Source organism: Limulus polyphemus, unplaced genomic scaffold (assembly GCF_000517525.1).
Source record: "Limulus polyphemus unplaced genomic scaffold, Limulus_polyphemus-2.1.2 Scaffold97, whole genome shotgun sequence".
In the NCBI taxonomy this organism is placed as follows: domain Eukaryota; kingdom Metazoa; phylum Arthropoda; class Merostomata; order Xiphosura; family Limulidae; genus Limulus; species Limulus polyphemus.
The window spans coordinates 277,360-289,514 of record NW_013665707.1 but is presented as its reverse complement, the minus strand read 5'-3'; the positions used below and the strand labels follow the sequence as shown (position 1 = coordinate 289,514).

The 12,155-nt window shown below is 30.1% G+C and overlaps 1 protein-coding gene across 6 annotated transcripts in view; it reads left to right on the top strand.

Annotated features, from left to right (window-relative positions):
* LOC106469539 (la-related protein 4-like) overlaps positions 1-12,155 on the top strand; it is a 61,305-nt gene extending 49,150 nt beyond the window's left edge. For all 6 annotated transcript variants that reach the window (XM_013930040.2, XM_013930046.2, XM_022398837.1 and 3 more), the window contains 9 exons: positions 1,297-1,374; positions 3,002-3,090; positions 4,518-4,901; positions 6,200-6,245; positions 6,878-6,967; positions 7,287-7,492; positions 7,936-8,320; positions 9,362-9,536; positions 10,597-12,155. In XM_013930040.2, the coding sequence (XP_013785494.1) occupies positions 1,297-1,374; positions 3,002-3,090; positions 4,518-4,901; positions 6,200-6,245; positions 6,878-6,967; positions 7,287-7,492; positions 7,936-8,320; positions 9,362-9,536; positions 10,597-10,772 (1,629 nt within the window). In that variant the 3' untranslated portion in view covers positions 10,773-12,155. The remainder of the gene's footprint in view (positions 1-1,296; positions 1,375-3,001; positions 3,091-4,517; positions 4,902-6,199; positions 6,246-6,877; positions 6,968-7,286; positions 7,493-7,935; positions 8,321-9,361; positions 9,537-10,596) is intronic.

The window sequence follows — 12,155 nt, the reverse complement described above, 5'->3', positions numbered from 1 at the left end:
TGTTCAATCAATTAAAAACATAAGCTATACATAATTAAAAGCAATATTATAGAATTTGATTCTTCCATCTTCAAAAACATAAGCTATACATAATTAAAAGCAATATTATAGAATTTGATTCTTCCATCTTCATGATTTACTAAGATATTAAATTTGTCAAACCCACGAGAAAACCCCTTCATATCTTTCTTTCAAGATAATTATCAACTTTTTATGGCTGATAGGCATGGTTATAACTAATAGAAAGAGAATATTTTCTGCATAGATCTTGCTGCTACTTTTGTTTTTTAGTGGGACAGTCATAGTCAACAGAATTTATAGCTTTTGGATGAACCTTATCCAGTGCTGTGATAATTTAAGAACATTTTTTTTACCTATTCATAGTGTACTTAGAAAGATAAATAAGTTATAGTGGTTTTGGAAAATTGTATTCTAGTGACTGTTGTATTTTTTGTGATCTAAAATGCATAGTTGAAAGCTACAGAACTTTTTATTTAAACAACCATCTTAATGAAAAAAGAGGCCTGACATAGTTACACCTGAGATTATGGAGGTCATGTGCTCTGCTAGTGTTTTGCAAGATACAGCTAATAGGCTTCTGCTGTTTTTTATTGCTTTTCACAGAGGATAAACTGCTTCCCAGCACAAAGTCTGGTGATAAAACCATAAAATTAAAAGTTTATGTTTTCAACTTTTCACTGTAAGTTGTTGATTTCACTAGTTATTTCTGAGGTAGAGAAAGTAACAGATAAAATATAAGTTTTTATTGAAAAAAACCTTATGATATTGATCTAGAAGGCTCTAGAGATTATGCAAATGAAATATAAAAAAAACTAAGATGAAAAGAATTCTTATTCTTAGCATGAAGATTATCTTTCACTCATACTGACTCAGTAATGGATTTTTGAATTGACAAACAAATCAGATTTTTTTTGTATAACAGACTTGTAATCTTTACTAAAAGCTTGACAAATTTTATGAAATTGAGTTACTGATATGGCAATCTTTTTGCTTGCACTTATAGAGCTTCCACATTCACTCTACATTGTTATTTGTAAAAATCAAGAATGCTAATCAGAAAATGTTTGTTTTTATTCCTGTACTTGTTTGCTTGTTCAAGTACTTCTGTTTTGCAGTCTGCATCTTTATTTACTTTTTAAAATTTAGAAGGAAACAATGAAAGGGTCTTCAACTTAAAGAAACAAGGAGGATTGACATCAGTTCACTGAGTTTTGATATAGATTTTGTACACTGAGAGAAATGTACAGTATCTTATTTTCCAATGTTATTTTCCAGGTCTTCCCTCCATTCTACCCACCTACCATGCTTCAAGCTTGTGCTCCTGCAACTCCATCGGCTTTTGAATTTGGCACAGTAAGTAATAGCAAGTTTAAATTGAATCAATATGATCTGGTATTAAACATAATAAAGTGGTTTAATTCTAACTGTCCAACTAACTTCTTTACAATTAAAGTTGAAAGTTTTTGTTTTTTTTAGATATAATATTGCAACTTAAATACAGCACTCCCATTAATAATGCTTATTACCTCCTCAGTACCAGAATTGGTGAGGCATATATTTATCCTCAATTATTCAGGTGGAAGATGTTTAAATGCAACATTTCTTCGTATCATAATCCTCAAGCAAAAAAAAATTGAATTGTGCTCTATATCAGGATCTTGTTTGTTTTGTTTTATGTCCCTATTCTTGGGCAAAAAAGTTTAAAGCAAAATGGCCCTTGTACACTGTCGGACATTTTCTAGTTACTATACAAAAAAATAAGTAATGGAAGGTCTTCAAGGTAAAATGGCATAAAAATTGAAAATGTGCCCTATTTCAGGGTCTTTTTATCCCTCTTCTTGGACAAAAATCCTAAAACAAAGTAGCCCATGTACACTGTCAGTTTCCACACAAAAACTTATGGTAATTAAGACAACTAACTCTGGGTGATGGATGCTAACATTTGCATTACAGTAACATTTAATAAATATTCAGACTTGAGAATAAATAATAATAAAAATTAAAGATCAGAATATATAGCAAAACAAAATGTGCTGTATTGCATCTGTATATGTTACACCTTTTATGATACCATTAAAAGTCACTTTGCCATTTTTAATATTGTTGTAATCTATATTTTCAATTTCATACTTTAGTTGTTTGCTAGAGCAAACTGCTAATCATAATGGTAACACTAGATTTAGAAAGTTGATAAAAGTGGTCCAATATGTTGAATGTTCATGATGTAGTAATCTAGAAATATCTTGGAATCTGGAGAAACAAGCATGTTATAAGTACAAGTAATCAATCAGTTTGTGAAGTATTCAGTAAGTTGATTGTTAATACAAAATTAGTTCAGTGTCAGAAAAGTTATTCAGTGTTAATTATTGCATCTGTTCAGCTATTCAGTTAATCTCTGAGTTACATGTTTATGTATTAACTATAATTTAAATATATGTCTTACAGCTTTTATTGAAATTTTGTATTTGAAGCGAGGTCCAAAACTTTTATCAAAGTGAATACAGTATGTAGCAAACATTAAGGACTAAATAAATAAATAAATTCTCTATTGTTATGTGGACTGGACTTCGTATTATTTTCATAAAATAATTGAAAAAGGCCTACCCAGTGATAGAACATGCTACAACAATATTCTTTTATATTTTTGGTAAATTATCATTTAAATTACTTTCAGGTTTATTGTGTTGATCAAAGGAATTAAATTCATTTGTAATTTTTTGTAAGTAATTCTGTACAGTGCATTGGTTTAATATCATTATATAATTAATGACCACTTTGAATATCATTAAAATGGCTGTGACTGTGTAACCATTACTGTTACAAGTCTGTGGAACTGTTCCTATTTACATGATCCACTACACAAGGACAGCTTTTGAAACATATTTGTTTGAAAAAGAATGTATTTGTCAACTTTTAAGCTAAAAAAAATGGTGTAAAATAACATTGTTTTGGGTGGAATTTTGTTTTATTTTCCTTTCAGATTTTTGTGATGAATGGATTACCTCCTCAAGCAGTTTTTAAGTCACTAAATGGAACTGGCCGACATGGGCTTCATGTTTCATCAGCAAGGTTAGAAAATATAAATAAATGTTTACTATATTATAGGAAACGTTTGAAAACCACAGAAGAATATTTAACATTTAAGGTTGATAAAAATACTGTAAATAAACTGACTGTGTCTGGTTTTATCTTACTTGTTAATCTTGTGTATCAAATAACCAGCTGTCTTCAAAGAGAAAATTAACCATTAGTGTGCCTGTGGAAGCATAGTCATGCTCTGTGAAACTTTCCCAGGTAATGTGACACTGATTTTAAAATATTTATCATTGTGGAAGTATTGAAGATACTCCTACCTGTTATAAAAAGATGTACAGAGAGAGGGATTTTTGGAACTTTTAATGACTTAAGTAATGCGTAGATTAGTATTTCTCAAACTGGGGGTCTACAAGGGTACTCCATGGGGTTCTTGAGTCGGCTCCGAAATTTTGTAACAATATTTAAAAAAATTTGAATTATTAAATAAAACATTTTATTTTGGAATACAGCTTTTCAAGTACAAGGAATTTTTTTTTAAACTTTAGGTTTGGGGGTCCTCAGGTTACTAAAGTTTGAGGACAGCTGGTGTAGATAATTGTCTAATAATTACTTAAAAATGTAACTCAAAAGCTTGATTACTAGTGCAACAGTCTTCAGTGCTTGATTTTCAAAATGCCATAACCCATGTAGTCTAGCCAACATTTTACTGTCGCCAAGGTTTTCTTAAGATGCTTCGTACACTTTTAGTCAATTATTTTGTCTTCATTGTTTTAAGCAAATAAAAAGAACAAATTAAGATTGGTTTTCTTTTCATAGTACATTTAATTTGGCTTGCTCATTACATACAATTGATTCTAAAATTTTGTAAATAATCTCATGATGTTAAATTTGGTCAACCTCATTTTTTCTTAATGATATTACCAATTATTGCACCAAATCGTGCTCATAAATACTTTTTTCACAGTCAGTGCTGACCTTTCCAGGTGAAGGCATATCAGTGTTGTAGAAAAATATTAATCTCAGTTTTTTCATAGCTTATTTTTAAGCTTATTTAGGTATTTATGTCTAAATAATAGAAAACACCAGCATCTAGTTTCAAACCAGGTAGGACTCTCAGCTTCTTTTAATTTAAATGGTGTACTAGTTATCATTTGGTAATATTAGGAATTCATAAACTTTGATAACTGCTTCTTTGCTATTCAAGCTGTGCCTTCTTCTTCTAATTATTTTTGTATGAAGTATGTTATCAAAATATTTTATATATAAAAAGCTGAAGAGGAAATATAAGGCCTCTGTGTGAACTTTCTTATTCTAAGAACCATGATATTGCTTCATGTGTGTAGCTTGTGATACTTAGATTGTATGTACAAACAAATTGAAAAAAAAAGAACTGATGTGCATATTTCTTTGTCAGATAAGCATTGTTTAAGCACATACACTATTTTTTTATTTTTTTTTAGGACTCATAAACCTTATGTGTATCGGAATCAACAAAAACACAACTCTTTAGGCTTAGAACAAAAAGAAACCATGCCATTTGTGCCAAGCCCCCCACATGGGGCTGCACCCATTTTGAATCGTGGGATCAGTGGATTTGGCTATCTACCATATCCATATGCCAATCCATATAGCCTAGGAATGGACATGCAAGATTTCTTTCCCTATTCAAAGAGATACTCACATCAATACAAGCAAGGACAAGGGAACTCACATTCTTCGAGCCATGGTCCAAAGTCGGCTTTCACATCTTTGAGTGGAACCAAAGAATCCACAGATAATAAATTACCAAATCAAACAAAGTCTGCAAATGAATTCCAAGGAAGAGATTCATCAAAGCAGCAAAGGTTTAATTAATATCCTTCTGTTTTCTTCCAGTTATTCAATTATTATCTACCAATTTTTCATTTCAACTTGATTTTTCTTGCTTTTAGTTAATTTTTTAAAACAAAATCACACTGTGGTGTCTACAGAGTAAACATATTTCAAGTCTTATACAACATTTATTCTTAAAAGTGTGTTATCACGTTACTGGTTTAAGTTAATATTCTACCTGTTATAAAAATTAATATTACTGAAGCATTTTTCTCAGGAATTGGGGTCAGGGTTTCATGCCCCAGACTTTTAGTCAGATGGTTGCAAGTTTGAGGCTTGCTTTTGACATATTTGACCTTTAATTTTTCTTACAAAATTGAATAAAAAATGTCCAAATTAATGTTAGATGTTAAAGTATGTGTTATGTTTCCACATGATATTATTTTCACATATTTCATATTATTAGTATTCTGAAACAAAATTTTCTGGGTATTGAATTGTACGAAAGTCTTGATAAAAGAGTTAGTCACCCTTTGTTCTCCTGAAGAAGAATAATCAACTATTCGAAAACACTCAAGTTTTGGATCTTATTTTAAGAATTGTATGAAAGGATAGGGTTAGGTGGTTGAAACTGAAACTCATACTGAAGTAGTAAATATTGTTTTGAATTTAAAATATGTCCCTGTAGCAGAATAATGCACCCACATTGTTTAATACATTTCTAAACTATAAAAAGTTATTGGGCTTTAAAAGCATTGATTGGAAGTATTCTTTTCAAAGTTCAACTTGGTAGTGTCATTTTTCTTTTAATCGATTTTCTTTACAAAATGGGATACAGTTCCTATGTTTTGTATAATATGTGTGCAATTTTAGGACACTTGTGTAGTTGAATATAAGTGAAAAGATGCTAAAATAGTACAAGTGGACTTTATTTGCCTTACTTCTGACAAGAAAACAAATGCAGTGGTGTTGTTTTGGTAATAATTTCACACAGTTTTCCTATAAAATATTAATCATAAAATATAATTTATTAAGAATATTGAGGAATAGAAGTTTTTAATGTCCTGTTAAACTGTAAGATGAGTTAAATTGGGTATTCTTCTCAGCAAGTTCAGAATTTTTGGCATTTTTTTGTTTTTTTTTTCGTTTTTTATCTTGTCAAAATAAATCTTTAGTTGGTTATACTTATTGAAAGTTTCCATTTCCTTGATACAGTGTTTACTTTTTGACATTGTGTTTCATACACGCTTCGTTGTCTTTTATATGAGATTGACTTTTTTTAATATTTAAAGTATACTGAAATGCTGTTTTATTTAATAATCTTATTCAGAATCCATCCTAGGAAGAAAAAGAAAGATGATGGCAATACAAAAGTTGTAAGTTTTCATTCTGACATTAGATATGTGTTTAATTATTTTTTTTTTTCAAATTCAGACTAGCAGTTAGTGTACATTTAAAATTAGTATCCAAAATAAAATTGTAAATTTTAAAAGCCTAATTGACATTACAAGCCTAACCAATATATAAGCTGTTTCCACACTGTAGATTTTCCTTTTGAACATGGTTAAAAAGTTTTTATATGTTGAACTTAGAATTATTCCAATAAAACCTTAGATTATGCCAGGTGATATACATTTTTATTTTCCTATACAAAAAAGTAAGGTAAATAAATGAAATGTTATTTTTAATTGATCTTGTTTACAAGTTGATTTTTGGATAATATGAAATATTAATTAACGGATAATGGTACACTTCCATTTAGTTTCATTATACTAAAATAAATTTGTTTCCTAATTTGATGTTTGATAAATGTGTACTTAGTGCAGAACAGATGTTTACTGACAGTCTTACATATGTGTAATAAATAAAAACATATTTTCTTCAAATTCAATCTAGATTAAAAGTGTTTATTTAAGCACCATAAAATGATTTACTTTATCCTGTTTTTCACATCTAATGTATCAAAACTTCAAGAAATTGATTTGTCTCTCTCGCTCTAAAAAATCAGGAAATAGGAAATAGCATGAAAGATTCTGACAGTAAAGATACCAAGTTTGATCTGGAACCTGCTTCATTTCCCCCTCTCCCAGGCTCCCAAGTAAGATAACAGTTTATTGAATCTACAAAATTGAAACCATATCATAAATATGTAATGTAGCAGGAAATATTGTTGTGTAAAACTTCTAAGACTGAAGAAATGAAGTATTAAGAAGAATATTACAACTAGCCTGTAATTTATTCCATAGTGTTTATTCATCACTTTATCATTCTTGTAACTTTTAGTGGCAAATTGCTTTTTTTTTTATAACCATAATTGTAAGTCTACTGCATCAGTGCTTGTATCATTTGAAACTGGTAAACTTTCAGTAGTGTATCGAACAACAAAGTAAATATATTTTATATTTTAAAACCTTTAGGGTGTTGGTGCATCAGATTCTGACATGTTTGAGAATCGTCTCTCGGATGTTGTCAAAGGTACATCAAAACCTTCTGGAAATGATACTGTATCCCAGGTTGAGGGAACTTCTGATAATTTATTTTCAGCAGTAAATGACAATCACATTCTGGCAAATGGAGATCATATTAGCCAAGCCTTACTAACTCCACCAGACTCTCCTGTTATGTAAGTATTCCAATTTACTATTGACTTGAGTATTACAAATATTGGACTTTAAATATCAAGAATCAAAACAGTTCTGTTGGTGATCATTTTAACTTCATTGATTAGTTGTTTAGAAGTCTTGTATTGGTTATTAATCAGATTTTGGATTTTTCCATCTCGTCTTTTGCCAAAAATGAAAAACCTTGTGTACTGTAAAGTTATATATTGCTGTGGAAATAATTTTGATATCCTAAGTTATCTGTTATGTGAAATTATTCTATATTGTTAACAAAATATTTGTTATTAAATGATTTAAAAATAAAATTTGTGTTATGAAATATTGCAAAAAAAACACCAATGAAATGGAAAATAAGTTGGCTAATAACTGCTTGTTTTAGTTGTTTGTTTTTTTTAATGAATTTCAGCAACTTTTAGGTTTGAGTAATTGATTTCTGTGTTTTCAGGGATAAAAGGGTTCTTAAACATAATAACTCTGCTGAAGGTACATGTTCCTCTCATATTGAACCAGAACAGTTAACTTCAGAATCAGTTAGCGCTGGACCTGAAACGAAAACTAAACCTCAGCCTGTGACTGCTCACAATAGTGTTAGTACAAGCAGGATGGGTGATGTAATATCGACAACTGGGAGTGTTACAACCACAATAAACACTGGCCATGCTGTTGTACCAACCCATGTTGGAAGCCTTACTGGCTCATCTCCAACCACTTGTTCCTCTTTACCACTTTCTGCTGTTCTCACAACTACACAGTTATGTCCAGTTTCCAAAAATTCACAAACTGATAGTGGAAGCTTTCTGGTTAATGGAAACATTGAAACAATGAGCACGGTAAGTGTAAGCACATAGTTACTTGTATTACTCTTATAAAAAGTATTGAAGAAAAGAGAAATAGAATTGGCTAAACATAAAACCTGCTGTTTTGAAACTGAATTTTTTTTCTTATGCATATGACAAGACTTGCAATTAATTTTTCATATGCTTGGTACTGTTAAATATATTTTTTGAAAACAAATATTGCATAATCTTGCTATGCATCTGTATTCTGAATAATAGATGAAATTCTGAAAGGTTTGGAGTATACAGAGTTGGTTACAGTAAGGATTCACTAGTCTAGCTAGATAAAACTTTTGTGTTAGCTGTGATAAATTTCTTGTTTTGTGTTTTCATGTTATATTATCTTACTTTTGATGGCAGTAGTGTGAAGTCCCTATTAAGACTGTATTTAGTGTTTTAAAGATAAATTCTTGTGTCAAGAAGATTCAAGTAATATGAGCTAATGTTACTTTTAATACTCATCTACTGTTTTCTCGATTGCTACAGATCCTTTTGTCTGTGCAATTTCAACTGTTGTGAAATTGAAAATTGTTTTGAACACTAATTCTCTTTTTTAAAAAAAAAGGGTTTTTTTACTGGATTGAGCTCAAACCATTTTATTTCATTATTTGAATTACAGTATGATTCTTTTTCTAATAATAAAAGTTAGTGTTGTTTTACTTCTTCATTTGAAGTTTCCATAAACTATGTAAAAATGCATGTTTTACTGGATTCCAAGAGTGCAAATAGTTTGTGCAAAAGCTTTTAATCAAGTGATAGCATTTTGTTTGAACTGTCTCTTGAAACATTATGAAAAATGTTGGATCAGGCTTCAATTCTGTGGAAAAAACTGCTTAGGAATGTATTTAGTTGTATTACAATTAAAACTGCATTAATTCCACCTTATGTTAACAGTAATTATTAAGGTAATAATGATAGGTAATTATTATTATTGACTGTACTTTCAGAGGGCAAATACTGTCAAGGTTATTATTTTGAGGTTTGCAACTGTTAATGCAAGATTACTGTGCATTAATACAATATCCTTGAAACTAGATTTGCTCCGAAGATAAGGGACGAAAGCTCACTTACTCAGAAGTGGCACAACGAGCAAAAGAATCTGTGGAAAAACTAGCATCAGAGCTTAAAGAAAAAGAGCGACAAGAGGCAGTGGCTAGACAACAGCGTCATATGGAATGTCCTCCGAATAAGCACCATGCCACTGTCCAAAGTAAGTCATATAATTTTTTCTTATTATTAATATTTAAAGTCTAGCATCATGTGTTGTTATGCACATAAATTTATTTTGTGGAGCTTCATATCAGACAGATGGCCTGTTATAAAATTGTACTGATATTTGGTAGTTTCAGTTCCAAATATGAACTGAAGTGACCTACCTGACATAAAGCTCACAGCAATAAATAATAACAAATTTGTAGAAAAAAACTAAATTAGAAAGAGAGATTATTAATTTTTTTTCAGTACATACCTGTATGCTCAATAATTTTCAAATAATTACCTCAATAAACCAATCACTTATCAGATTTAGCGAAGAAAGTTGAACATCTATTCATTGTGGCTAAAGTCAGAAACTTCCTTGGTTCTATACACAAGATAATTCCAACAGATTTTAGCTTAAAACAGTTATACAAGAACTTTGTAATGTACAAAACTGATATTGTTACATTTTGGAGATATAATAAAGGAAAAATGTACTATCCATCTGGTATAGGTTCAACAAAGACGTGTTCATGTTAAAGAACTCTATATCTGCATTTTGTAGCACTTGTAGACACTTCTATACATTAATTTATTCAAGGAAGAAAACTGTTCTACTTGTGTTTAAGAAACCATTGGCTCTAACAATTTACATTTGCAATCTCACATTTTTTGCTATTAAAAAAAGGCATGAAGAATGTTTTTCATTTCCATAATGGTAAAGCATTGCCCACTCCAATAAAAGTAGTTCAAACCTTACAATTAACGAGTAGCTACTTTAAAATAAGATCTTGTGAATAAAGATTAATTTTTTATAGTAAGATTATAATTTTCAACAGTTGTCTTCACTTAAAAAGTCACTATTGTTTCTTTTTCTCTCCCATTATCTTTCTTAGTTTGGATGAAAGTAACTCAATTCATATTTTAAGGTTTTTTTTTGTTAGAAAGTTCAGATATGATTTATCTAGATACAAGTGCTCTGTCATATGAAATATAGATGTGTTGAAAAATACAAATTGCTATATTTAAAAAGTAATAATGTTTAATATATGTTTTGTAAAATCGTATTTCAGAGACACTCCCTAGAGACTATTCTAAACAGAAGGCTACTGAACAGCCATGCAACTTTAAAGATAACGAACGCAAAACTCGAAATGGATCAGGACCCTTGCATCGAACTTCTCCAAGATCACCTCGTGAGGAAAATAAAGAAGAACACACTTCCTCTGGTAGCAAAATAGGCAAGTAAAAAATATGAAATAGGACAGCTATTGAAGAATTCAAGATTAGTGGCTGTACATGTTTGTTGATACGAAACATGTGCTTAAAGTATGTTTCTCAGCCTTAGCAATGAATTATATATATATATGTGTGTGTGTGCGTGTGTACTTTCAGTACTGTTGAAAGAAACAACCTGCGATGTGATCAGCACTGAAACCAAAAACAAAAAAAAAAGTATTTATGCATCAAGATACTGTTTTATGAAATAATGTGTTTGCCAATCAAGCATACTTTCTGTTTATTGCCACATAAGGTTTACTTACTCTTTGTTGTTTGATTGAAGCTGGCTCGTATTTTTTATTTTTTGGAGTCAAATATTTTTTGTGTGTAAATAAAATTAAAATGTATTGAGTACAAGATCATTATGAAACTAAAAAATGGTGCTTAGTAACAAAGTGGTACTATAGCTGCTTTTTCCTTCTTGTCCATACAGTTACTGCGTCATTTTCTGTGTTGTTTTTTTTTTCCTGAATGTCACTTGTGCAATGTTTTTGTATGGGTGTGTTCGTTTCTTCATATTTCATGCAGATTGCTATCTAAATGGATTTTTTTTTCTTTGTCAAAATTCATAATGTCTGTGTTTTACCAGCAGTTTCTTTCTGATGTGTCTTATTACATAAGAGAAAGATGGGAGGAAATGATATGGAGATTGTTGATAACTCTTTATCTATAGTCCGATGCACTTAGGTTTTATAAACTAATTTCTAGAGGGCATTTAAATAGAACACTGTACTGCTTTCTGACCTGCTTATTTCACCCATGAGGCAAATAGAAAGAGGATGTTTTCATAACAGCCACTTGTTATAATTAAGGGTGAAATGTTTATTGTGATATCTCCCCTTAAAGCTTTTTATAATAACTGTTGAATCTATGTGGTGATTGGCTATTCTTTGAATTTGTTACCACAGTTTCAGTTTTAAAAGCTTATGTATCAGATCATAACCAATAGAATTCATCTTCACTGCTACCAAATGTTATAAACCTTATAAAAAGTTTTGACAACTCACAAAATCATTGCCATTGCTTCTATTATATAGCCATTTCTTATCTTTTAATATATTTTAGGTGAATTTGGTATAAGAAAAGCACAGGTTATACTGAATTTTATTTATTTTTGTGAAGTAACTTAGCTGTTCATTATTCCTCAAATGTGATTTTTTCTTGATAAAATCTTGGTCAGGCTGATGTAATTTGTTTTTCTTTTGTTAAGATACTTAGAGGGAGATGATGAACTTTTTTTTTTTATTGGACTTCAATGAATAACATTAGATTGGCATTACTGGTCATTTTATTCATGATGTCTTATGTGTAAAAAATTTGTGTGATTTGAATAAAGAAAATATTCAAATAA